The sequence below is a fragment of the Larimichthys crocea genome, chromosome III (assembly GCF_000972845.2).
Source record: "Larimichthys crocea isolate SSNF chromosome III, L_crocea_2.0, whole genome shotgun sequence".
In the NCBI taxonomy this organism is placed as follows: Eukaryota; Metazoa; Chordata; class Actinopteri; family Sciaenidae; genus Larimichthys; species Larimichthys crocea.
This window is the reverse complement of record NC_040013.1, coordinates 28,146,998-28,174,961: the sequence shown is the minus strand read 5'-3', so window position 1 is coordinate 28,174,961 and position 27,964 is coordinate 28,146,998. Positions and strand designations below refer to the sequence as shown.

The 27,964-nt window shown below is 42.2% G+C and overlaps 2 protein-coding genes across 6 annotated transcripts; one reads left to right on the top strand and one right to left on the bottom strand.

The window, feature by feature from the left end:
* Positions 1 to 921: 921 nt before the first annotated feature.
* foxn4 (forkhead box N4) lies at positions 922 to 7,458 on the top strand. Its single transcript, XM_027277584.1, has 10 exons — positions 922 to 1,201; positions 1,761 to 1,861; positions 4,125 to 4,291; positions 4,696 to 4,808; positions 4,898 to 5,008; positions 5,182 to 5,309; positions 5,399 to 5,495; positions 5,581 to 5,788; positions 5,875 to 6,267; positions 6,360 to 7,458. The coding sequence occupies exons 2-10, from the start codon at positions 1,782 to 1,784 to the stop codon at positions 6,608 to 6,610; spliced, it is 1,548 nt and encodes a 515-aa protein (XP_027133385.1). The 5' UTR covers positions 922 to 1,201; positions 1,761 to 1,781; the 3' UTR covers positions 6,611 to 7,458.
* On the bottom strand, positions 7,275 to 27,076 carry acacb (acetyl-CoA carboxylase beta). Of its 5 annotated transcripts, none has more exons than XM_027277579.1 (54): positions 27,028 to 27,076; positions 24,728 to 25,289; positions 22,003 to 22,135; positions 21,749 to 21,887; positions 21,492 to 21,601; positions 21,319 to 21,400; positions 21,143 to 21,241; positions 20,880 to 20,989; positions 20,677 to 20,787; positions 20,374 to 20,583; positions 20,122 to 20,292; positions 19,861 to 20,022; positions 19,604 to 19,767; positions 19,011 to 19,161; positions 18,823 to 18,926; positions 18,656 to 18,737; positions 18,420 to 18,565; positions 18,187 to 18,337; positions 17,968 to 18,102; positions 17,651 to 17,797; positions 17,383 to 17,571; positions 17,186 to 17,286; positions 17,003 to 17,091; positions 16,800 to 16,924; positions 16,597 to 16,710; positions 16,383 to 16,496; positions 16,202 to 16,291; positions 16,003 to 16,121; positions 15,643 to 15,666; positions 14,955 to 15,095; positions 14,755 to 14,854; positions 14,559 to 14,666; positions 14,399 to 14,455; positions 13,874 to 13,915; positions 13,530 to 13,745; positions 13,272 to 13,427; positions 12,952 to 13,155; positions 12,718 to 12,873; positions 12,512 to 12,634; positions 12,157 to 12,426; positions 11,948 to 12,045; positions 11,750 to 11,870; positions 11,550 to 11,660; positions 10,920 to 11,063; positions 10,719 to 10,839; positions 10,540 to 10,636; positions 10,360 to 10,456; positions 10,137 to 10,272; positions 9,861 to 10,038; positions 9,628 to 9,740; positions 9,365 to 9,519; positions 9,113 to 9,283; positions 8,747 to 8,883; positions 7,275 to 8,318 (listed from the first exon to the last, which is right to left on the bottom strand). In XM_027277579.1, the coding sequence occupies exons 2-54, from the start codon at positions 25,267 to 25,269 to the stop codon at positions 8,192 to 8,194; spliced, it is 7,293 nt and encodes a 2,430-aa protein (XP_027133380.1). In that variant the 5' UTR covers positions 25,270 to 25,289; positions 27,028 to 27,076; the 3' UTR covers positions 7,275 to 8,191. The 5 variants fall into 5 exon arrangements, with proteins under 5 accessions (XP_027133380.1, XP_027133381.1, XP_027133384.1 ...); XM_027277580.1 differs by lacking the exon at positions 27,028 to 27,076 and adding an exon at positions 26,815 to 26,981; XM_027277583.1 differs by lacking the exons at positions 24,728 to 25,289; positions 27,028 to 27,076 and adding exons at positions 23,069 to 23,191; positions 23,754 to 23,883.
* Positions 27,077 to 27,964: the final 888 nt, after the last annotated feature.

The following is a 27,964-nucleotide window of genomic DNA, read 5'->3' as shown; positions in this document are numbered from 1 at the left end:
CCTTCCACTTAAATCTTCAGGAACACAAACATATCCTCCATAAACGATGATTTTTTTCATGTGTAAATTTTTATGTAAATGAGCAACAACTCAGTAAAATGCGCGTTTAGTTTAATGACGAAGTGGTGACTCAGTAATTTCGTATTTTCTGGATTGGTGAGAGCACTGTAATGTGTGTGTGTGTGTGTGTGTGTGTGTGTGTGTGTGTGTGTTTTCTCCCTGAAGTGGACTTGCTCTCTTGACTGAGAGTTTGAGTCTTTGCCGCCTCCTGCTACAGCCCACCCGGCCCCCTGCCCTCCTTTTACGCGCCTCCCCGGCTCTTTTTCCCACTGCTGTGAGGAGCAGGACGCGGCCACAGCGGCGGGAAGCAAATTATCTACAAGTACTTCCCTAAAAAAAAAAAAGAAAAAAAAAAAAAAAAAATTCACGCCCAACATACATAGATGCCACCACAAGTAGCGACTCACAACGTCTTAGACCTGATCGAGGGAGAGCTCACTGGGAATAACCTGACAGGATAAAGTGGAGCAAAATGGATATTTAATGTTTATTCATGTTTTTTTGTGTCTTTAACTCAGGTGCTTTTCTATGTTGCTTTAACTACTTTTTTTTGCCATACTAGTCTAAATAAGCTGATCAGTGTTTAGGCCTGAACTCATGCATTTTTTGGTTTATTAATACGCACAAGGCGCACCTTGGAGGAACAAGCGCACAGGACAGTTTGAGAGAGGAAGAGTGGAAACCTTTAAATATATTTCTTCTTTAATGATTATCCTATCACAGGACTACAGTGTCTGGTGGACTATGGCCTGACTTTTAATGCAACAAACTTATGTTTGGCTGCTTTTGGACGAAGTGGAGGAGCGCACCAAGACCGCACTGTGACGCAAAAAAAAAAAAAAACACACAAAACAACTAAATCTCAACATCGCTTCTTCTTCTTTTGTGGGGAAGTGCGGATGTTGTATGGACTGTTAACAAGCACTGCATTAACAGCAGCTGTCAAACTCATGGGATCCTCCTGCCCCTCGGGCGACTGGAAGCTCTTTTGAAGATTCTCCACTGCGCATGTCAGAGCGCTGGACAGCTCCAGAGAGGGAAATTTAAAAACGGTTTTTGGAGAATCAAGTGCAGCACAGAGAAATACAGTACAAGGAGCTCGAGTCCGGCTCACACCTTCTTCAATATCATCCAAAAACAGGTGAGTTTATTTGAATTATTTTTCTATTTCAGCTTAATCTTTGTCGGATTGTTGAGTCTTTATAATAATGTTGACATTTGGATGATTTTTAGCCATAATTTCCTTACAGGCATGCTCAATGATAAGACATTTAAACTGTTGTGTAAACATTTAAACAGAATGTTTATTGAATACAAGTTATATTACTCTATTTGTTATATGTATATTTTACTTATTAAATTAAATTAGTGAGAGTTACAGCATTCAAAGAAAGCATTCAGACAATAACATGACCTCCAGCTACAACAAAGGCACACTGATGCCACATAGAAATGTGTGTATGCAAACTTTACTTGTTAATTTTATTAATTTATTTTCCTGTTATATGTTCATTGAACCTTAAACTTTCAAATTTAAAAAGGTTTGATTTTCAAACATCGCATGCCGTTACTCCATGTTGATTTACTAAAGATGTTATTTGAAGCTATCTTTATTCATATTGTAATCATTTCTTTGACATAGCTTGTTTAATTTAGTTTAACTGGGAGCAGAAAACTGAATTTCATTTATTTCATTGCAGAGGTACCACACATCCCAGGAAATGATAGAAGGTGGAATTACATCCAGGATGTCAGGAATAATTGAGAATGCTGGGCATCATCCGTCTCCACAGGACTACAGGTAAGAATCATTTAATATTTATAAATATATATATTACAAACTGACTCTAACGTGTTATTTTTTTGAAGCATATTGTCAAAAACACTGTGAGACGCCTCAATAGATGAAAGGCATATTTTCTATTAATCATACCCTCAAAAGGTGTTTCTCAAATGGTCATGGAACAAACTGTCTAACCCCTCTATGTTTAATCTAAAGGTAGATGGACAGCTCTTTTTGTGCATGGGAGAGAGGGGGGGTTTCATGAAAAACGAGAGAGAGAAAAAAATCCTGAAGAATAAATGATTTTCAGTCTGAATGGATCTGTCAGAAACCATCAGCTCTGTTTACACTCCCGCTGTCGGCACACGGAGAGCCTGAGCCTCTTGGCCTGCCGGCTCAGGGGGAGACGGGGCGCTCTGGGTCACCAGTATGCACAAGTGGCTCCCAATTAGAAAAGGAGGGAGGCAGGGAAGAGAGGAGGGAGGGGAGGAGGTGCGATATTTAGTGTTGTTGAACCTCTGGGAAGGGTTGGATGATACATGGAGACACCAGCTCAACATGTTTTGCATCAGTGAACAATTTCTATGCTGCTGGTAGAAAAAGAGAGAAGAGGAGGGGAGGTGGGAATACCTCCCAAAAAGTGCAGTCTATTCTAGTTCCTACCAGTATGTAAAGGGAATTTGTGATTAAACCATGAGTAGATATGTGATTTAAAAGTGTAAAAGATCAGCTAAAGCAAAAAAAGAACATTTGTTTTGCTTCACTTTGAGTGTGTGCACACCTCTTTTTGTGATTTATGTATACAAGATTAAAGGAAATAAAGACAGTCATAGACTTTCATATTGTTACGCTCAAACATTATTCCTTCATACGCTCAAGGAAAATAAGAGATGCACTCAATTTCAAAGCTCCAGCCGAGTAATACTTTTCAGGGTGTTAAACTTCACGCTGCCACCTGCTTCAAAACCTCTTCATCATTTACTGGCGCATGCAAGGTGTTCGAGGACGTGTGCTGATTCCTGGCTGCAGTGATGTCACTAATTCAGACGGCAGACACACAGCCCTGACCTCAAACTACATTTTCAACCCCCCACCCCACCCCATCCCCTGGCTCGGGGCTCCGTTGATTTCCCCATTTAGGGAGGACAGGGAGGGAGCTGAGGGGGATAGAGGCTGGAAAGGGACAGGGAAGCAGATGGCATCCTATTTGTCCCTCTTATGTGAGGGCTGTCATTCCAACAGATTAATGCAAGGGTCGGGTAAAGAAAAGAAACGACAGAGACAATCAAGGAAGGGTCTGGGGAAGACAATAGAGCCACGTGCCACTGGGCAGATTTGTCGTTTGGGACACAATAGGTGATCATTTTTCAATAGACAAGGCCAACTGTTGCAGGCAACATGTGCTGCTGTCCCATGTTTCAAACGATCTCATGCGTTGTTTACTTATGATTCAGCCAATGGTTAAGGCGAGAGCGTGGTCACCTGACACAGGGTTGATTTTTTTTATTAGGAGATTTGGTGTGTGTGTCTACAGGGGGGGGGGGGGGTACTTCAACACTGTCCACAGACACACAAAGTAACTGAATAGTATGTGTTGTCATAGCGACCCCAATTACTAAACCCTTACACAGAAAGTGTGTGTGTGTGTGTGTGTGCGGAGAAGACTGGAGAGGATTCAAGAGGATTCCTCTATTTTCTTTCTTTCTCTTTGAGGCTCGCCACAGAAAAAAAACATAATGACTGAAAGCTGATTGGTGCGGCAGTGCACTGGTTAAACAGAAATCCTGCTTTTAATAGAGTTTAGTGCAACATTTATAAATATATGGGTTGGGAAAATATCAGGTGAAACATTTATTACATATTACAAATTTGTATTTATCATCTGCAAAAGGCAAAAATATATATAGGTATAAGAAAACAAAGATCACCCCTATCTCAACAGATGATTTACTCTGAATGGAAAGCTTGTTTAACTCCCTCATTGTTGATTAAAACTGCCACTGCTAAATAACACTTGTGGTTAATCTCCTTATGCTAAATCCTGGATGGTATGGCTAATACACGGCTTCACTGAGCAGCTTTCATCTCCCAACATTCAGACTCATTACGCTTGTTTTGACTTTGGAGGACAAAATGTTCCTTCAAGTGTTTTAGATTTAGATTCCACTTTTGGTCTATGTGTGTCTGAGCTGACAGCCGTGTTAACCCCCCCCATCGAACCACCACCACCACCACCAGTAAAACCTCCCCCCCCTTTCCTCCTCCTCTTTCTCCCTCGAAGGCTTCTGACCACGGACCCCTCCCAACTGAGGGAGGAGGACCTCCCTGGGGACCTGCAGTCTCTGTCATGGCTCACCTCTGTGGATGTGCCCCGACTACAGCAGATGGCTGATAGCCGAGGCCACAGTAACGGGCCCTCCCAGGGCAGCTTGTTGGAGCAACAGACAGGTGAGGTGACAGGGAGGGGACGGTGCAACATTCAAAAAAACCGCATCATCTCTCTGATTGGATAGATCTGGACTGCTGGATGCTTCAGGATCTCTGGCCTCTGCAGATACATGATTTTAAACAGTTTTATAATAATATGCAAGATCATATTGAACAGTAAAACTGAAAACTGTGCAGAAGAAAGAAGTCTGTAAATGGTTTTCCATATTAGTAGAAGAGAGGCTGCTGCCGAGCTTCTTATAGATTTTTGGTGCTTGGAGCATCCAAACCAACCCTCATTAAGCCCCATTCTCCAGCCAACATCTTCAAATTTAGAAATCACGTCACAACTATATCTGGATGAATAGAAAGCACTTCAGAACCTTCCTTTACTCTAACAACAGTCTGTCCACTCCTTCTCACAGCTCAGCTGAGCAACATGACGATGACAGCGGGTCAAGGCTCCATGCTCCACCTCCAGAGCAACATGCAGCACAGCCCTCTGGGCATCAGCATCATCAACACCCACAGCGGAAGTGTGAGTTTTAAACAGCATTGTAAGAGAAGATAAAATGCATGTGTCATGTTTTGGCAGACTGTTAAATATCCGCGTCGTCTGTTTCACAGATGTCTCCATTCTCCATGAATGGGCTCCCATCGCCGGGATACCAGTGCCCTACCTCAGTCTACCAGCCTGCGCCCCAGCAGGTGTACTCTCTAACCCAAACTGGACAACAGGTAACATACTCCTAACCCATAAACAGCCTGATTTGATCTGACACCTAGAGTTATTATGTCTTATTAGGATTGTACTCCTATTATTTAATACTATTTTCTGTTAAATTTATTGCTTTTCTTTTGCTTCTCAGTAATCGCTAAAGTTCTTCATCATTCCCTCCTTTTTCTCACAGTGTTCAACTGGTGGGCTTTATAGCAATGTCTCTTTCAATAACCAAAGTCTATTCACACAACCTCGCCTGGCTCCACAAGACCAGGAGCTGCAGCCCAAGTCTTTCCCCAAGCCAATTTATTCATACAGGTCAGACCTCACATTCAGCTACCAAGAAATACACAAAATCTCCTGGATTTTCTTTGAATTATGTTCAATTTTCTGGTGATTTCTTTCAGCTGTTTGATTGCCATGGCTCTGAAAAACAGCAAAACTGGCAGCCTCCCAGTCAGTGAGATCTATAGCTTTATGAAGGAACACTTTCCTTATTTCAAGGTATGGTATTAATATTACAGAAAAGGACTAAAAGAGAAAGTGCATGTGAATAAAGAATGATTATACACTGCTCCTCTATCTGCAGACTGCACCTGATGGATGGAAGAACTCAGTCAGACACAACCTGTCCTTAAACAAATGCTTTGAGAAAGTCGAGAACAAGACGAGCAGCTCATCCCGTAAGGGCTGTCTATGGGCGCTGAACCCTGCCAAAATTGACAAGATGGAGGAAGAGATGCAGAAGTGGAAACGCAAGGACCTCCCAGCCATCCGCCGCAGCATGGCTAACCCTGGTCAGAAATATATTTAGTTAAAAGTAAAAGGTCTACCATCCAACCTGACAACATCAAAAATTGATTATCTGTCTTTTTCCCTGCAGATGAGTTGGACAAACTGATCACAGACCGCCCGGAGAACTGCAGACGTAAGGCTTTAGAGCCCGGCATGACCCGGCTGCCCAGCTGCCCAACTGGCCTCCCGCTGTCCGTCCCAGCCCAGATGCAGCCTCAGCCTATAGTCACGCTTTCCCTGCCCTGTTTACCCATGCACCAGCATCACCAGCTTCAGGCCCAGCTCCAGGCTCAGGCCCGCCTGGCCCCCATGTCCCCTGCACCAGCCCAGACACCTCCCCTCCACACAGTCCCTGACCTTTGCCACAGTCCACTCACTCAGCAGTCCAACAAGCCGCCAGATGATTTCTACAGTGTGCATGGTGATACGCACACAGAGGTGGATGCACTGGACCCTAGCATCATGGACTTTGCCCTTCAAGGTAAAAACAGTTGTTTAGTCTGTCTTTTGTTTGTTAGATAGTTGAAGTGTTGCATCAGTACAGTAACCTCTCTATCTATCTTTCTTTCTTAGGTAATCTGTGGGAGGAAATGAAGGATGACAGCTTTAACTTGGATGCTTTGGGTACCTTCAGTAACTCCCCCCTCCGACTATCAGACTGTGACTTGGGGACAGCCAACCTCCCTCCCATCTCCACTGGAGCGAACCTGCCGCTGTCAGATGTGCAAGTGACCGGCCTCTACACCTCCTACACCTCCCAGGATCCCCTGTCTTCCCAGTACATGGTCACGCCATCCAACAGCAAGCCCATCGCCCTGTTATAAAGCAGCTGCACTGTCTCTAACAGATTCAACTGTCTGTGGATATCCGAGGACGCCGTCTGAGACACTGCTTTCCTTCAGTCAGCTGGGACCTACTTGGAGAAGGATGTTTTAAAATCATTTCACTTACAGTCCACAAAAAATGCTCATTAAGAACTAAAACTACTGATAAATAAAGAGACGGCTGTAAAGAAAAAAAAAGTATGTAAGACTTTAAATATCAAGCTTTGCCAAGCAAAGACTCAAGAGTACAAAGACTCTATGTGGAGATGTATGTGTAAGTTAGCATCCGCCAGTTTTTTCTACTGTTCACTTTGCGTTTTAAAGCCCTACCATACTGTAGCTCCCCGTCTCTTGTCTGTTGTATTGTGCTAGACATTATTGCTGTGATGTTTTATTTATATTTATAAAAAGGCAGCTGGAGAAGGTGATGATTCTATCAATCTTTTGCTGTATATATTTGAATGTTTCAAATTGCTATCGCCACAGAAAAGCTTTCTTTCCACTGTATTTACCCACTTCACTCCAAAACGCCGACGTGTGCCAACAACATTTCTCTTTTACACACTTTGATTAACGTGTCTCGAGGTCAGATGTATATTATGTTCATTAACTTGATCATAATTAAAATGAAATGGGTAAATAAAAGAAGTTTCTTTTGCCAAAAAAAATCTCATTGACATTTATTAACAAACTTTTGTACAAGACAAGACACAGAAAAGAGTTTTTATACATTCAACTAGCTAATATTTTGATCAGAGGTAAGGATATTAAGCCATCGCTGGGTCCACTTTGGCGATTATTGTCCAACCTGAGTCTTAAGAATTACTGCATTAATTCCTTATATATTTTATACTGACAAAAAAGAAGTGTCACATACAGTGTTGCAGTCTCTCCTCTCATTCATAGCACAAAAGATACAGCATCGACAAACATAAATAAACTGATAAAGAAAAAATGGACGAAAGAGTCCAACGTCAGTCCAACAGTGAAATGTACTCATGATAGTGCTCATTAGAAAAAAATTAATCTGCATTACAATACTGATAGTAATGTCATAATTTTAAACCAGTGCATAAATTAAATATAATTGACTGATTTAATCATTTTCTGGCTCGGAAAACACAAATTCCTCATTTAATACCTTTAACTGAGCATGACAACCAGCACCTAAATAGGAAGTCTCTGACTTCATCTATGACTCTGGCCTCAATAGACCGCACAGAGTATATTTTAATTTAAGTTTAATTTAACACTGATAAACCATTAAGTAGAAATAGCCTGCGTTCGTGTTTGTGGACAGAAAGTTCCCAAACCGAGCAGTTGAAATGTCTGATTACTGACCTCACAAATTTAAAAAGACAAACTCTCTGCCTGTCAGTCGACAGTGCAACAGATTATGACACTATTCAACGCCGATGTTTACAAAGGCCAGAGCACTGGAGTGGTGATGGGTCTCTTTGTGCACATGATTTCTTCCTTTAGTTTGACATTTTCCACCTTCTTGTCTATACAGTACAATCAATGAGGACGGTGCTTTTTGTGCATTTTAATACTATAACCTGATGATAAAGCTGCCTCAGCTTAACTGGTGCTGGTGCTGTCCATAGTTGCGAGTAAATGTGAGAGTTTGGCCCTCTGCGACGGAGTGATATTATGGCTCATGTGGATGATGCAGTCCATGGCTACGTCAGGGTTGGCCTGCACCAGGCTAGAACACAAGAGGAACATTTTAACACAAGCGTAGTCATTAAACATGCTGGAATAAATTACTTTAAGAAGTGAAAATGCTGTTTAAGCTGGTCTGCAAAATATTTCCCATAGAACTGTATATCAGAAACTTGTTTGGTTGTTTTGGTTGCATACCATCATCATGACTCTAATATTATTGAATTACCCAGGGCAAGCATGCATATCAGTGGGGTTTTAGTTATAGGATGTAGTCATCAGCTAAGAATATGTGGGAAGATGAATATATGGTCAGTGTCAATATTTTAGATAAACATGACCAAACTGACAGCTAGTACTCAGGTTGCAACCTTTCAGTATCTACAATGTAGCTCTCTATATACTAATATTCCACAGCTACAAATCTTGAACATAACATGGGTCCTTTTTGCTATTGATACCTATTCATACCTGCGGATGTGTTTCAAAGTGTTTTCCCTTTTCAGGTACTTGATGTTCTCTCGGATGGCAGATCGAGCGCCATCCTCTTCAGACAAATGCTTCTCAAGCCACTCGACTACTGCTTGGTTATTATCCCACAGGTACGCCTGGAAAAGTAGACAAGCACCTCTGATCAGGTCCAATAAAGATTTGTGGACCACAGTCATAAAATGACACTGGAGTGCTTAGACATGAAACACCTAGGTATTGTCTTTCAGTTTTAGTATGTAACAGTAATGAACAGAGGTAAAAAAGGATCAAATTAATGCAGAGTTTAAGTAAATTTGACCCACCAGGTGGATCACTTTACAAACATTACATTGAGTGCAGTCATACCTTGACTGTTCCTTCTGTTTCAACAAACCAGCGTCGCAGCATGGACTGCATGTGCCCGTCACTGAGGTCCTTGTTGGCCTGCAGAATCTCACACTTCACCACTTGTTCCAAAAGGAGGCGACGAAGACGCCAGTAGAAGAAGGTCCGCACATTTTTCCAATCCAAAATATCCTGTAAGGGAACAGTGAAGCGTGAAACTCTAAATACAACGTATACATATAAGTCAGTCATGACATCAGAGCGCTCACTCACAGTGATGACACCCTTCTCCTGCATCCTTCCTGGGGTGTCATGGAGCTCTACAAACTGCACTGCCACCTGGTGGTAGATGGGCAACAGGAATTCCTCCCTCGCTTTGAGCTTTGACTCCAGCTCTTTGCACTGTTTGTCAGACAGCTCTAGGGAAGCTGATGAAAACACAAGACTTGCCAGTAAGATTCTGAACATCACAACTATATTGCATAGAAAAATAAATGCAATTGGTTGTGTGAGTTAAAAAAAGAAATAGCCTTTACCAAGCTGCTCAACCAGGCCAGCATAAACTGAATCAAGTCTTCTCATCGTCTTCAGCAGGTCCTTCCTCCTGAATTTGATCTCCACTGTACCCTCAGCCTCCAGCACACCACCTCTGGACATAGAAAGCACAACAACAACAACAGGGAGACAACAAAAAGTCAGAAAGTGGTTATTCTCACACACACATGTTGCTCAGAGTAATCATAAAAAAAAACACGATTGTTTCATGTACCTGCTCTCCCTGTCTGCATAGAGCTCCATACACAATGGGTTGATGGTTGGGTCTATCACCACCCATGAGCCTCCTCTCAGCTCAGCCTGAGGTGGGATGTACACCAGCACCGGCTGATGAAAACCACGCAGGGCGTCCACGATGTAGGCCCCAAACTTCAATATCTGATCGTACATATCTGGACAGGAAATGGTCAGAAACAGAACTTTTAGTTCAATAACAAATGTTCTTGCATGTAATGAAATCTCTCTGTCAAGTTTAGCATTCATCATTTACCCTTCATTCCACCAGAGAAGCCCCTCCAGTTGGCAAACACCATGAGAGGCAGACGCTCCCGGTTGAAGTCACTAATGGCCTGAGCAGTTTTAAAGGCTGAATCTGGAAACCACACCTGGCCAGCCTGCTGCAGGACCTGACATCAACGCACAAAAACATGGGCATAGGTGAAATACTGTGATGCAGAAGTTTAAAACATAAACATGTGATGAGGTTTACTCACCTTAGATTCTGAATCCAGGTTTGCTGGATCTGCTGGGACTGTGAACTCAACCGTACGTGTTTCAACAGCGATGACACCGAGGGCAATTCCTCCTAACCTGTTTTTTCATTCAACAGAGTTATTGATCAATTTACCTATAAGTCTTAAAAAAGTGTGTACAGTGAGTGTTAACAAACTTACCGTGCTCTGCCCACTACCACTGTCTGAGCCCAAGACTCCATGATCTCCATGAAAGAGCCATGATCGAAGAATCCGCTCTGCCAGGCACCTCTCACCGCTAAAGACACAAAAAAGAAATTCAGCAGTTTGATTACAGAAATACAAAACTATTACAGCTGAAATCTTTTCTTGACACTCACTGGGATGAGGTCTCCCAGCCAGCATCCAGCGGGGGTCATACGGTGCTTTTGTAGGAGTATATTCTATCTCTCTGTCCACTGGATCTGTAGTTGATATAACAGGCACGGGGGAGTATTTGTTCTGTAAGGAGAAGAACTCGAGTTAGTGATCTGTACTGTTCAGTTGCTTTTATTTTTATTATTTCACACATTCAGCCAAACCTTTGGCATATAGGAGAGCCACCGGAGGATGGTGAAGACGCCCTCAAAGTCATCTGGCACAGTGGTGTGTGTGACTCCATTGTTGTGCATGATCTGGATCCCTCCCAGCTGGTTGTTGGAGGTATAGACTTCTCTGCCCAAAACCTGTGCAGAAACAGGGACTTTAATTAACTGACCACAAAATGAAAATGTTTAAATCCACCTGTTCGGTCCTCTCTCTCACACTCTTCGTCTTGAAACAACCCTTAACCTGAAGTCACCAGTATCCACTAAGCCCACAGCAGCTGTGGTTAAAAGGACCAACAAAGTAATCTCTCTTTTAATTGGCTTCATCTGCAACACATTTTGCCTGTTATTCTTTTATTATCTGATTTATTCTTTTCATTTTGTTTGCATTTTCTACTGCTACTACTACATACTTGCCTCAAACCACCCCAATGTGTTGTGAACAATATTCCCAACGAATGGCAAGTATAGTAAAATATCCTTAACAGGAAAGAAAGTTTCTGGCAAAATGTTTCACAAGCAAACCCTAACTGACCAGATCTAATATGAAATGTGTTTATTCTAATGACTTTAATGAATATTGTGTATTCAGCAATGATAGTGACATCGATTAAACAAACAAACCTTGTTCAGAGCGCCTGCCCCAGTCAGGATAATATGAGAGTTTTCCACTTGTATCACTCTCTGTCCCAAACGCACCAGATAGGCTCCGATTCCAATAGCGCGACACGTCACCTGCAAGAGTAAATAAATAAAAAGCAACTCAGGAAAAATGTCCAAGAGGATCACATGGGCTCTTCTTACTCAGAGATCCAAATTCTCACCATACTAATTGTAATAATCTCCTCGTAGGCCTGAGAGGATTCTCCAGCGATGGTGCCAGAACCTCGCAGGTTCTCAACCCCAAGACCATCGTCCTTCCCGATGATGTCAGTGATGATGTACCTGTAACAGACGGTCATGGTGATGAAGACCGAGAAAGAAGAGAAATCTCATGTGTGAAATCTCAACAAATCTTGTACCTGGACTCTCCACCTTCCTCTACGTGACGACAGTGAACAGCACTGGTGGAGCTGATACGTGTGTAGTCCTGCGGTGTCAGGTAAAGATACTTGAAACCCTACAGAGAAATGGAAATTTACAATAAGAAATTACACATACATTTTGCGACAGTGTGGTCATTTCCTTGACTAGTGCATGATGCAAATATTAAGTCCACTTCAGTGGTCACCTTGTAGGGGTCAGAGGGGTCAATCCAGGCCACCTGGAACATGTGTTTGATCTCTTCAGCGAGGCCGATGCGCGCTCCACTGTTGGCTGCGATGTAAATGCGCGGGATGCCTTCAGCCCGAGCCAACTCTGACGCCTTAAGGAACAGCTCATCCTCTGGAGGGCCAAATGATCCGATCATGTGAGTGATGTCATTGCAGATAACGATGATATCTCTGCCTTCTGGGTACTCTGGAGTCTTCATCTTCATCCTGAAGGCAACCATTCCCACCTGGTGAAGAATGGTAACATTGTTTATCAGCATCACCACACTGAGAAAGGATGAACTGACATAAATACTCTAAAAAGTGTCGTACATCATTGTCTCCAGGCAGGCGATTCATCTGCACAAGTCGACCTTGAGGGTCCAGAACCAGCTCAGTGCACATAAGCACGTCTTTAGGGTGTTTGTCCCCCGAACCCCACTGCTTAAACAGTGCCTGTAGAAAGATTTTCATTATGAGTCAGACATTTTAGAGACCACAACAAAAGAAATAAACCCAGTTCAGTGAGTTAGCAGTGCCTGTCTGAACATCTCAGGGAAGTCGTAGACGTATGTAGTGCCCAGAGTTTGAGCCTGGAAACGCTTGGCCTGCAGCAGGTCTTTGGTCACATATGGAGTGTTGATCAGCATGCCATGCAGAGGACCCTGTTTATCTCCGTACGACTGGAACATGATCTGAAAAGAGACAGATGATGAGGTGAGGTGAGGCAGTAAAACAACAACACGTAACAAATCTCCACACACAGTCCTCACCTGTCCTGAACTTGGGTCAGTGACCTCCTTGTACAGGCTAATGTCCAAGTAATAGCCAGATTCATTAGTGAGAAACAGACGGACAGGAATGGCATTCCCAGTTGGTGTCAGGCGGATGTTGATCTTCAGCTCAGCCTGCAAGACCCTCAGCTTCCAAAGACGGCTGCCATAGCGCATCACCATGGAGCGAACAGACTCCTCTATCTGAGGGTCCAAAAAGAGAAAAGGGATAATAAAAACTGAGAAATAAATCTGGTATTCATGCAGAGAAGTCTGTATAGTCAGTTAACTAACTACAGAATGATTTGTTGGACACTGACTTTAGAGGGGTCCATGATGACAGTGGGGACGAAGTTGAGGAAGATATGGTTGCAGTCTGTGCGGACGCTGGTGTTACTGAAGGCCACCTCCAACTCATCCATGGCCTCCAACAGGAGACGTTCTCCTTCATTTTGAAGGTATTCAAAGGAGGCTTCCTGGTTGTGTTTAAAAGATATTTAATCACTAAACAGTTTCTTTAATCAAAAACTATTTTTTCAAAGAATCAATAAGCTGTACTTTCCAGCTGCTCTGCTTACCTTTGTAATGAGATCTGAGTGGCGGATAATAGCTCGTATGAAGAATCGGTAGTCCGTGACTTCTGCCCCCTCCTGGACACGAGCAGCACCGAGGTAGAGTTGCATCTTGTGGTTGGCGCAGGGAACGGCCGTCAGGTCAAAGTTCCTCATGCGGTTGAGCTCCAGCTGGAACGCTAAAGCTGGCTCCAGATTACGATAAATGCGATCCTCCTGGAACTGAGGAGCGGCACAGTTTGGTCATGTCTTCTGGCAGGAGCGTACCAGCTCAGTGACTGACTGCAATCTGATTATCAATCCTACAATTACAGGACCTATTAAGCTCTATTAAGACTCATAAAACTTACCCCATCTCTAGCTCTGAAGGTGAAGAACTTGGGAAATTCTCTCTGTTGAAATGATACATCAGAATAATAATAATCAGATCATATGAAGTGTATTCTCAGAGGAAACATCAGCAATCATATTGTAGTATAAAAATGTATGAATTGCCACACTGTGTTGTGAAACTCTCAGCTTAAAAGTGTTTGACTGGTGCTTGGAGAATATGGTTCAGAGAGGACATGCATAGTCTGATCTAAGAGTATCTACATTATTATAAGTTGTATTTTTATTAAAAGGGAAGACAACCAGAGTGATGCATGCAATCTAGAGAACATCATATATAGAACATGTAAAAACAGATGTGTTTTCTTATTAATTTTTAAAGATTAAATATGAATATTAGCTTCAGATTTGTTCTCTTACTCTCCTACTTAATAATGACTCAGCTGCCACAGTAACAAGTACAAACTAAGTAGTATGTGTCATGTACATAAGTACAAATATATATAGTGTTTTGTTGTTGTTATAGTTATTTGTTGTTGAATTACCTTCTGTGCAATCAAAAATGTGATTCTCCTTATTCCGTACTCAAAGAGGACAGCTTTCTGAAAGAAATACACCATTTTCAATTCAATATAAAAAACTGAAACATCATCTCACGTTCATATGAATTAGTCATGTGTCAAGAAACTAGGTCAGGAGGCTGACCTTTGACTGGGCAAAGGCAGTGAGGGCTGTGACCAAGGCATCGTCATCTTCAGTGTCGGCTGTTTTTATGGACACATTAATGATGTGGATTGGGTTCTCCCTTGTATTCTGCAGATGGGAGAGACGTCAGTGTATGCAGAGACACAGACGGCAACAGTGTTTTTATTGAGAAGCCTTACACACCCGCAGCACTCACCTTGAGGTTCTCATCCTCATAGAGACTGGAACAGGCCTCTGAGAACGGAGAGCTCTCTAAGAGTGGTTCTGCAAAGCTGGAGAGAACTTCATCGACATTCCTGTAAAAGAAAAAGAAACACATCAGCAGGCGATAACTTCTGTTTGCTTTGACTGTCGCCATAAATCAGAGGAAAGGAAGATAACCAAGTTAAAAGTGACCTTTTGAAGTCATCAAAACACTGGAAAGCCACCATGGCGCCCATGCGCTGGCAGGGTGGAGACAAGGCTCCCTCCAGGAAGAGCTCACTGCTCTGTCGCCTCATTTTAAACTGGCCTGATCCACTGACTGGCACGGGAACCCTGAACATGACACACACACAGGCAATGACAGCAAACCACTGACTGATCACAAACAAACAGAGGTCTGCTTTAGCAAAAAAAAAAAAAAAACATTCATACAGAGAGCAAGTCTGAATGTCCAAGTATTCCCACCATCATGTCCAATTATAATTACATACAAGCGATAGGTACATTTCATGTATTGAATTGAAAGGAAGTGTTGTTGTCAAGAGAAATTGTCACTCTATCAGATTGAGAGTTGCAAATCAAGATTCAACGTCTGATGCTGGAGAAAACAGGCTCTACGTTCGGTAGCAGTCAACAGAAATTGCAGGCATGAAGTTTTCAAGAGGAACATGGAAAAATAAAACATGATCCTCTTAAAGGGTTCAGTATTGCTTTACAAGTTGAGAAAAGCAACAAAAAAAAACACAAGGAGAAGCTGAGCTAAAAAGTGGATGAAGAAGGACTTGTTAGAGGAGTCCTTAAGCAACATTCGACATGCATTGCTGTGAGACATACACACGATCAGGTGGTTTGGCTGGTTTGGGGAGGAGCTTTACTCTACCTGTTCAGAGTAGGGCTGCTCCCTCTGAAATAAGATGATTGACAGGTGAATATCAGCAGTGGATTATAAAACTGTAGCTCTGTCTCAAGGCATTGTGATTAAAGCTATGCACATTCGCATTAATGTCAGGTTGGTCAAATCATTCTGCATTCAAAGTTAGACCAAAGCAGATGCAGCATCATTTCATAGACCGCTCTCCACCTGCACCTCTGGGTCCAGAGAAACCATTTTATTGATTAATCATTACTGATCTATCAGGCCAATGTCATGCTGAGGTTGTCCAATTTTGGAAGTGGCGGTGATTCATCAGCAGATCAATAATCACACAAAAACAAAGTCTTTGCAGCCTGGTTTAGTTACCTGTTCGGATGTGATGACGGCAGCATGAACTGGAAGTCTACAGCGCACGATCCATCCTGCAGCTGGTGATGCTGGATGCTATTCAGCTCATAGGCGATGTAAGCTCTGCGTACGTACACCTGAAAGTCAAGACAGGGCAAGTCATTATCACTGTTTAAGAAATAAAACAAACTCCTGAGTGTGAATCCACCGATCATACCTCCAGGGCAGCCATGCAGACAACTTGATTGGAGTGATAGAAGAAATTGGGCAAAACGTCAAAAATGGAGGTTTCAGAGAGGATAAGTTTCTGTGACGAATAAAAGAAACACATTATTGAATCTGATATTCAAGCTGTTAAAATGGATGATAGCAATGAAACTTCTCCACACGAGGCTAACCTTCAAGTTTTCTGGACAGAACTGGTGGCCGTACATGTCGATGGCTGACAGGAAGATGGACTCCACCTGGTTGTGCCTCAGTTCGTATGATGGTAAATGGGAGGCAATCAAAACCTACAATACATTTACAAATTTAATATCAAGACTATACAGACAGATGGACTGATTAAACAATATATTCAAAACAGAGTGTGTGCAGAGCGTCTCGTGTTACCTGTCTGGCTCTCAAGGCAACCTTTGAGTTCTCCATCTTGCTAAGCTGCGTGAGCTCGTTCAAAATGGCCATCAGCTCTTCTGCTAGCGTTGAATCTCTTCCACACAGCTGGTCCTACACAGTGTACAAAGTGTCTTTACTAAAAGTCTTCAGAGGATTGTTTAATTTAAGCATAGCAGTGCCGAGGTTGATGAACGCCTTACTATGAGCATTGTGACAAGGATGTTCTTCTTGGAGACTTGGGCATGAGAGAAGATGTACTCCAGCACGCGACTCATGTCAGGTTTGTGCTGCTCTCTCAAGTTGATGACACACTTGTCATAGTGAGCTGAGAGTAAAATGATGTTAGCTCTGACAAATACAGACTAAATTTTAAGATAGTTTTTTTTTAGTGCATGAATATCACCTTGCTGAAACTGCATCTCTACTTGCAGGTATCGCTTCAGCAGATCGAGAACCACAGACTTCATATAACCACGGATTCCACTGCGGTACCTGAACCAGACATATTCAAACATGTTTCAATCAACTCAATATCAATATTGTTTAATACGTCATGTATTACTGCTGTGCAAGAACAAAAACTAACCTCTGCACCAGCTGAACAATACTCTGAGTGTTCATGAAGAACACCTCGCGATCAGCTTTCCTCTGCAGGGTTGCTGCATGGCTGTCTAAAACGTTTGCAATCTAGACCAAACAAAGTGAAACATCCTCATATTATATAGGCAACAGTGATTATTTGTATTTACTTCAACCAGCAGTATGCCACTGTGCATCTCTCACCCTTTGGCTAGGGAACTGGCAGAGGACAGAGGTGATGTTGCTCGCATACTGAGCCATGACTTTACGGATATCTTTCTCTACACTGGGAGGAATCCGACCCCCCACACTCGTCATGATCTCCTGAAGTTCCAGCAGCGGTAGTGAGGGGTCCCTTAAAGTCTTCATCAGGGTAGTCACCCACTGTTTGAGCTGCACACATGCACATATTATTAATAAAACTACTGATGATATAATTCAAGAATCTGTACTGGCAGAGTCTGCAATGTACCTTGCTGCTGAATAACGGCTCCTCAAGGCAGTAACCATCCATGACTTTACCCAAGTTTTCCAGCACACTGTGAAACACCTGGTGAAGCTTTTCCCCAACAATGGGCAGGGGTTGCTGTGGTGGTAGTATGGCCGTGTTGAGCTCCACCTATGACAGGACGCAAAAGAAAAGAGGTTCCAATATTATCTGCAATTAACAACAAAAACGTACCGACAAGAGCTCAAACAACCAAAGGTAAACTCCTGTAATATAATATTTTAATGAGTGAATTAAACTCAGGCCAAAATACCAGAAGGCACAATTTTAAGTTTACTTACCAGATGTATACTGCTCGGGTCATCCAGCTCTATGTGTGCCACCACACAGCCCGGCTCCAGAACAGCTCCAGGTCTCTTGACAAAGTGAATACAACCAGACTGCTGCACAGTCAATGTCATCACCATCTTCATGACCTGAAATCCGCAGCACAAACGGTCAGTCAATAAACACACAAAAAGACACAGCGTGCTCCAAGCAATCAATATTAGCACATTTACCTCGATCTCCGCGTAGGTCTCTCCTGCACAAACGTGAGCTCCATCCTCACAGATGTACTGAAGCAGTTTGCCAGCAGAGGGCGACCTCAGCACCGTGGGATCCTTCTCCTTCTCAAATACACACGTCTTGTTGCCAACAGTGATGCGGTAGCTGTGGGAATTGAGCATTTTAGAAAACATGTGTAACACAAACAAACAGATGAATCCAGATGTTTAGATTCGAGAGCTCTTGCCTGTCCACTTCCTCCTTCATGTAGGTGGTGTGGCTGCTGCCGTCATAGGACAGCAAGAGGCCACCGTCGCTCAACCTGTGGACATCTATCTCGATGTTGGAGCCGTTCATCATGATGACGTAAGTTGTCGGAGATTGGCGAGCCACCTGCAGGTCACAGGAGCGATAATTTATTGGTTAAAAAAAGTTAAGAGGTTGAGTCAAACAAGAAATGTGCAAAAGGAATAAAGCAGGTACCTTGAGGCAGTACTTGACTCCTTCATATATTAGGTCCACGCTGACAGAGTTGAGGAGACTGGCCGCAGGCAGTACTTGGCCTCTGTAGATGTTTTATAAGTCAATTATATAAACATACAGTGTGAGTTGTGGTGGGACATCAATAAGAAAGGACTGTGTTGACTGACCTTTCAAGTGAATGCAGGTAATCAGACATGCTCTTTCGAAAGCTCGCATCAGCAACATGCAAAGCCCCACAAACAATCCCCAGCATCGTATCTGGTCTCTCCGCCTGTAGGAAGAGAACACGGCTTTATGAGACACAGTAAATCCTGACCGTGTTATGATTTATGGTGTAAGATCTTCAGCGTCCTACCTGCACTTTCTCTGCAATCAGATGATCCAGCCACCCCGTGTCGATGTCATTGTTTCTGAAGCATTCTGTCTCCAGTAACTTGATGAGGTACTCAACCGTGGTCCTGAAGTCACCTCTGATGGACAGCTCCTTCATAGCCACGACCATGTTCCTGAAGCACATAGAAAACACCTGATAAACACATGTATCATGATTTACCTTCATATTATTATTGTGAGAGCCATAATACAACTCACAGGTTCTTAGGTCTTTTTCTTAAGAGACACCTTCACTGAGCAAACTGATGACCGCTGACTAAGTGACATATTTTATGATAACAAAAGAGAACCACTGATAACCTGTGCAATAAACCCAACGACTGAACGCAATAACTGCAGGAAGACATTTGGATGAATTTTAAGCAGACAATTTCCTAATTACTAATTGTTGATACAGTTCTCGTTTCTCTTTTATTACATAATTGTCTCCAAAGAATTGATTAAATGCTTGGTCATATCAGCTTTTTCACATTACATCACTGGAAGTTACAACATTAGGGCAGATACTGTGCTGCTGTATCAGATCATTAGGACAAAAAACAAAAACAGGCTTACGAAATGGCTTCTTCACGATTCTCTCCCCAGGAGAAACAGTGTCCAAACTGGGAGTCTGCAAATTCATGCAGGCCACCAGTTGCTCCCACGCTGAAATAACCCCACACGTTTTTACTGCTGCGGAAGTTCAGCTCCTGCACGGTGCCCGAACTGGGCTTAAACCCCTGCGAGTGAGGACGAGCAGTCAGTGGTGCAAATTTAAAAAAGGTGCATAACAAAACAGTGTGTTTTGAATGGTGATGAAATCGAGCTCTTACCTCATCAGGGTTCTCACTGGTGATCCGAGCAGCTATGACGTGCCCTCTTGGACTTGGTATGCAGTCTGGAGTTTCAAAGTTAATGATGGTGTCACCCCACGGAGTCTCTCCATAAAGTAGACGGATGTCCTTAATTCTATAAAGGGGGATGCCCATCGCAATCTATCAGAGATGAAACACAGAGTTAAAGAGGAAGGGTCGGATCTCTGGCTGTAGTTGTGGTATAATTCTTCTTTTCTGTGTCCACCGACAGATTTTTACCTGAAGCTGGGCAGCTGGCAGGTTTACATCTCCGATCATCTCTGTACAGGGATGTTCCACCTGCAGGCGAGGATTCAGCTCCAGGAAATGGAAATTTCCGTCTTCAGAGAAGAGATATTCCACGGTACCTGCGCTCACGTAGCCAACCATCTTGGCCAGTCGCACAGCACACTGAGCCAGAGAGAGGAGACAAAATGTCAAGTCTCAACTAGAATTAATTGGACTGACAAAAAAAAAAAAACTGCAACCAACCCATTCCATTTGCTCGAATGTTGAGGTAGCAGCAATGGTGGCCGGAGCCTCCTCTATAATCTTCTGGTGCCTCCTCTGGATGGAGCAGTCTCGTCCAAACAGAGAGATGGCATTTCCATACTCATCAGCCAGTATCTGAACCTCAAGGTGTCTGGCGTGCTGAGCTAGCTGCATGACGAAGATAGGGGAACCGGGTACCTCTGTCTGAACCTGCACTCGAAAAAAATCCCAAAAGAAGAGTCAGCTGTATGAATTGAAGTGAAGAAAATGGAGCATTAGGATGTAAAACGTAATAGCACAAACCTGTCTAAAGAAACCTGGAAAATCCTCAGAGCATTCTACTTTACGGATGCCTTTTCCACCTCCACCCTCAGAGGCCTTGATAACAACCGGATAACCAATTCTCTCAGCCCCCTGCAGAGAAACGCCACATCAAACACACGTTAGCAAAAAATACTTGATTTACAGGAAGAATTTCAGGACAAAAAGACGCAATCAGTGCTTACTGCCAGCCCATCATCAACATCCCGAACACAGCCGTTTGCATAGATCTCTGAAGGAACACTGATTACGTTGCCCAGTTTTTGGTCCTCCTCGGTCCAATCCACTCTTAGACCTGTAGCACCACGACACACAAGGACAGCACATGAAAAAAACTGTGTTCCCTCTATAAAAGGCACACAGATATGAATTTAAAAATAAACCCACATCAGAGTCCACAACCCGTGTTTATAGTACAGCTGAGATAGTGTGGGAGGGAAAGCATCACCTGATCCGCTCCATGGTAGTGTGGGAATGTCAGCACTCTGAGCCACGATAGAAGAAGCCACTTTATCTCCAAGAGCCCACATGGCTTTACTGGACGGTCCTGAGAGAAGAAGTGCAGTCTGTCATCAACGAGATCTGACATGGCTACGAATATACCAAATCAAAACTGGATTTTACCTAAAAATGAGATTCCTGCTTTGTTCAACAGCTCAGGCAGTTTGGGATTTTCAGAGGCATGACCCCATCCAGCCCAGACAGCCTGTTAATAATGATACACAGAGACGTATTATCATGTATCACAGCTTTTTTACTAACATTAAGATCACTGTTGTTTAAATATATAAACTTACCTGCACAGGGATTCTTTTAGCAATGTCTACTATCAGCTCTACGTTGGCGTAGTTGTTATTGTTGGGCCCACCGGGTACAGGAACATAATGGTCTGCCATTTTAATGTATTCTATAACAGGAAAAGAGCAACACACAACCAGTTATTCAGCACAAACTTTCTGTGTCAAAACACAGTGTTTTCCTCTCACTCTCACTCTCACTCTCACTCAGATAACCTCTGGGTAATAAAAATGATAAGTATCAAGCTTTCAGTGACCTGCATTTGCTTTCAGGTCTTCAGGGGTTACCATGACCACAAAACGGATGGTCCTCTCGTTGCGAAACATTTCGTAGGACCAGCGACGGATAGAGCGCATACATTTTACCGCAGCAATGCCATTGTTAGCTATCAGCACCTGTAACAGAAAGAGAAAGCACTTGTATAGCATTAAGAAAGACAGAAATGCTGCAATGCCGTTAAGCAACGAAAAACAGAGATTCAAAAACAGAAGGAGGGACTTTGGTTCTTACTTTTTCAATGACACGGTTGCCACCAAATCTAGTGACAAACTCAGCAGGAGAGGCCACAGTGAAGTCCCTCTGGAGATCCATCTTTCTGTGTTCGCGTCCTTTTCTCACCAAGTGAAGACCAGACATGCTAGGCCTGCAGTGGAAAGCTTATGGTTAGTGTATTCTTTTCTGCATCCAACATACATTGAACAATCCAGGAAACTGGATTATTGAAAATCAAATAGTCAAAGTTCAACCTCTCCCTTCTGAGGAACAGCCTATTTGTTTCAGACCTTATCTTCAAAACTGAACTTAATGACTGCTCTTCACAGTTCACAGAGAAGTGCAATCTCCACAAACAACAAAAATTACATTTACATCACGTTCTCTGTGACCTTTTGTTTAATCAGATGCCCATCACAGCAGAGACAATAAAAGATAAATGTGTCGTCATACTCAGCTGAATCAGAGCACAAGGGTGTTTCCAACAGCTACAGTAGTACTGATAACTTATAAAGCATATATTCATACAAACATACTTATTATTAATTTGGTCTTTAAATGTCTGAGTTTTTGTAAATTATACGGTGAAGTCCAAACTCATTATCGTCTTTAATTTGAGATTATTTTGTGTCACATATGATTCAAAGTGACCTACAGCCTTTACGTTTAACTATATTCATGCAGCACTATTAGGTTATTCTACATAGCTGTCAGTTCAAATAATTACTGATAGGGTTCACTGAAGTCTTTCCTTACTCTAACAATCAACGATGAGGTCATTCAGCAAGGAAATGTGCTGCTGTGCTGTCTGGTGGTCAAAGTCAATCATAATCTAAATCACACATTGCAAAAGTGAATAATCTCATCTGGTTTATGGTTTGATTAAAATGTTGGTTATGTTTAAATGCAAATCTGAACTTTACTGACTTGTTTGAAATCCTTTATAATCTAAATACCAGCAGTATTACAACACATAAAGTACAATACATCGTTGACATTAAGGCAACAGACGTAAAGCAGCTTTTCCATGTTTTGCAAGACAAGCTGAATAAATACTGCCATAACTTCAGATCATTTCACGTACCATGTTTATCAGTTGGCTCGTTCTTCGTTCATTGCACCACGACCCACTTCACGGACACACTGTCCCATGTTAAGAAATCACTTGAGAAACACCTGTGCTGCAGCAGCGAGCTATACTGTGAGGCTGTGTGAGCAGACATGAACTTTACACTCCTGTGTCGTCTACTGTTCATTCAGGAAATACACATTGCACTCTGCTGTGGAAACAGTTTGTGATAACCTCTTCCAGTGTCACGCAGTAATGATCCACTTTCTGAGCTTTTCCCAGGACATGAGGCGTGACAGGGCAGGGTTTACTTTAAATAGATACACAAGTTACTGAACAAACACTGAGTATCTGTTCATAAACATAAGGAGTACAACTTGTGCTGAAAAAAAGTAGCTCATTACAGCACAGCCACATAAGGACAAAGTTAATCTGGCCCCGTATACAGTGTCGGAGCGTTTTTTTTATTTATTTCCTCTTGTGCCAAAACAAGCTCTGTTCAGTTACATAACTACATTATTTCCACATGACTGATCTTTCCTGTTCAAAAACTTGTCTGCAGAAAGTGTATCTATATTTTACTTTGCTGCAAAGTAATCCTGCATGTTTTCTTTATTTCTGCTGCTGTGAGCGTGAGATAAGCACCGCAGCAAACGTATCAAATTACAAAGAACAGTCAACAACTTTTAATGGCACTTACTCTTGGAGATATGGGAACAAGCCGTTTCCCTCCATTGTACGGACAACTTTACTTAATAGTGAAACCAGATTGAAAAAAAAATTCTAACAGATCTCTACAAAATGTTCCTTTCAGCCGCTTCCTCCTCCTTTCTCCCCTCCCACATTTGCAGCAAAATAATCTGGAGATCCCCTGTGACAGATTACATGCCGTTCCTTGCAAACATACAGAGTCGAGGACAACACCGGGACAACAGAGTTCAACTAGTACCCAGGCAAAACGTGCAGCTGCACACACATACCAGTACATACAAGATTTATTTCCCATTAAACATGAAACAAAAGTGCATTTTCTTATGCTGCAAAAACTAAATCTTCGAAAGCTGAGATTAAAGAGAGGAAACCTCTTACCTTTCTCCCCTTCATATTGCTTCCCACATGTCCTGCTAGCACACACAGCTCAATGCATTCGATAAAGTCGATCCAACTAAACATGTCAGGTTGAACATGTAGCTGAGAGCACCAAACAACAACTCTGAGTCACGATCATATCGTATACCACCGCTGGGTATAAAAATAACTCAGGGTTTAAAAGGAAAAGTTTAAAATAAAAATTTGTAGGAGTACTGGTTTAAGTATTGGTTACTGGTTTAAATGTGTTTTTGTTTGCTGTGTTGTGACCTAGAGTCCAGACCACAGTTCTCAAAGTCATTTGGTTTGGCCTCTTGTTCCAATAATAGAGCCGGGGTGTTTGGCATGCAACTATAACGCAGGTCAACTCGATGCAGTCAGGTGATGAAACACAGGGCAAGTGTGATCACATGGGCACATCGCCAGTGTAAACGTTTATATTGGTCACTCAGACTAAAATTTGGCATGCATGAGATGTTTACGTCACGTGCCAGAGGAGCAACCTCCAGACAGACAAGAATTTTCCACCGATGTGTAGTCACACCCTGAACAGTTGATGCTAAATTAACTTAAATAAAATCTTACTTGATGCCTGAGGAGCTGGATCGTCGTGCTGCTGTGGATGCCTCCTGGGGATAGGATTTGTTTGTGGAGGCCGGTGGCTGAGATGCGCCACTTGGAGGTTTGCTAACCAGAGGCTCCTCGTCTGAAGAGTTATCCTCAGATGCTCCGAGAATGAACTTGAGGCGTTCCCTCCCCTCAGGCCCTGATTTGAGCATTGGCACTTTGGTTTTGGAAGATGTCTGTGTGGTTGGTGGTTTTTCTGAATTTACCTCAGAGGACTCCTGCAGAGCCTCTGTGTCCACTGCTTTAACTTGACCTGCAGGGGCACAGCCGGCCTGAGAACTGTTATCCTCATTGTGCGCTGAGGTAGTAGGGGCTGTTGACAGGGAATGTTCGCCTGGATGAGGGGATTGTGTAACAGGCATGTCCTCCTCAGCTGCAGGCGGACCACAGCCAGACGGAGATTCCTCTCCTTTCACGGGCATCGCTACTGCCTTGGTGATAATCCTCCACAGTAGCAATGAAATCCATAGGATTAATCCCAAAACTGCAAAAGGGAGCATTCACAGACATCCTCCTGAGACTGCAACAAGAACAAAATAAGCATGAGTCATACAAAATATGAGTCATACAAGAGAGGCATTACACACTTTATTTACCATGCCGCACTCTAAAACGTCTCAGTCAGGACATATCTTTGTCAAAATGTCTGAATAACCAAATTTAATTTGTAGATTTATTTTTTAGCGTTTATGTTAATTTTTATTACAGATATATATTATTCATCAATTTCACACCCTCACGTATCGATATTGGTCAAATGTGAATAAAAACTTTCTGCCATGTAGCATTGCTGTTCATGCACTATTCTATTTATTTCAGACATTTCTCTTGAGCTGATCAGAGGTCAAAGGACCCCTCAGGACAGGAGCATGCTGGATAATTTTAGATATGATCTGTTGGTCAGGCTCAACTTCAAAAGACGAGAGAGAAAAACAGGTAGAAAGGCTTTCCACCGGCTCAACCCCAATAAAACAACTGATGAAGGCCTTTTTCTATTAAGAAAAATCCATTAAAACGATATTACGAGCAATCATTAATGTTTACACTTGTACGCACGCTCTTCTTGACTTTGAGTCCTACAAATTAATAAATGAAAACACTACTATGCCAGCATGGTCTGGCAGGGCTACATGTCCCAGCGAGTGTCCAGGGAGCAGACTGTCTGTGACAGCTGACATGAGAGCCAAGTATGGCGGCTTCATTTGGGGTAAAGGTCATCACTGAGGGGATTGAAGGAGGAGGAGGAGGAGGAGGAGGCACAAACATCCACACAAACAGCTTTCACGAGCATCTGAAGGCACCAAAATAAAAACATAAAAATGAAAAACAAGTATGCATTTCTAAAATAAATAAAAAATAACGGATGTCCATGTGAAAGAAGAAGTGGTGGCCTGGTAAGAACTGAGGGTGGTGTGTGCAGCATTTATCCTCTGGAAGCTGCTTTGACAGAAACGAAAGCACAATTACAGCATTGTTTCATTTCACTTCACAAGTTAGTTATTTTACCAAATAATAAAACTTTGTCTTTGACTTTGCATGCAAACTTCCACTGAGAATGAATGAGAAATGTACACAAAACGTCAAACTAAGCGTGACTTATCCAAATAATCTTATTTAATAATGAACTGAGACTTTGATATTAATGTAAACAGTGTTTAAACTAGTACATTACATTATATTTACTCGAGTATTAGACAGATTTGAGGTACCCACTAGAATTATTTGACAGCTTTAGCTCCTAGTTACTTTACAAATGAAGTGTGTTGACTTCAGCTCCATGCTGACCTCACACATATGTCACAGACTAAACGTGACCTATCAGCTGAAAACTGAAGTTAACACATGCCAATGAACTGTAGTTTTCTCACAATAAATATCAACTTATGTGACTTAAACATGCAAGACTATTCTGCAGAAAACTGCTGTTTATATTCAACCAAACAGAGAAATGAACCTGCTTTAAACATCAGACATGAGGTGCATTTATGTTAGAGGTTTAAAAAGTTAAAGTAAACTTGTATTAAACTGTAAAAACATGCACTCACCACCACATACATCTCTGCTGTCGTTGTTCCTGTCAGGCTAACAGGCTAGCTGACAGTCAAACCCTTTATTATTCCTCCAAACTCAGACTTAAACTACTTTCTTCAGAGCTTATTCAGACCTCAAACTCCACGCAAAGTGAGTCACATCGCTGTTAATAGTTTTATTCTAACAGTTTTTAATGACAGTTGCAGGAAATGTCAAAGCAAACCTACCACCAGTGCAGTGTCTCTGTGTGTCAGCCCCCCACAGCCGTCCAACACCTCCTCCTGCTCGGATAGTAAACAGTGTAAAATGGGGGTGGGGGCTCTCAAGGTCCTCCCACGAAGATCGTGTATGTGCAAGATGTTTCAGTCTGTGCTTGAAAATAAAACGTGGCAAAAAAAAAAAAAAAAAAAGTTAAAGGTCCAGTGCATAACTTTTAGCAGAAATGGAATATAACATACATAACAGTATTTTCCAGTAATATATAATCACCTTAAAAACTTTTTTTAATCTTAGAATGAGCCTTTTATATCAACACATGAAGCGGGTCCTCTCACATGGAGTCTGACATCTTGTGCCACCATGTTTGTACAGTAGCCCAGAAAGCCCACCTCTGAATACTTCAAATCTCTGACAAAAACACACCTTTTTAAAATTGCTTTTAATGTTTAATGTTTAATGTGTTTTTAGTGTATATCTTATATTGTTTTGATGATTTGATGTTCTTCTTTGTAAAGTGTCTTTGAGTACCTTGAAAAGCGCTTTTAAATAAAATGTATTATTATTATTATTATCAAATAAGTCTTAATATAATTTGAACAGGTGAGTTCTATAAAAATTCAGACCCAGTACAGTTGTCATGAACGGGGAAATTAGCTATAGAGACCAAAACTGTTTTTTGTACCAGGCTGTAAACATGTTTATTTCTGCTGTGAAGTTTGACATTTTAACATGGGGACTTATGGAGACTGACTCACTGCAGCATATTAAAATAAATATGTACAAAAGTGAATTTTCCTGATTGTAAAGTATGAGAGTATTTTTACAATGTAGATGAGCACCGACATAGTATCTGTGGCGTGACCCATAGCTGTTTTGAAGCTTAGAGTATGGTGGCTCTGGCTGCCGCCATCTTCTGGTTTATGTGTGCATTTGTGTTTATATTAT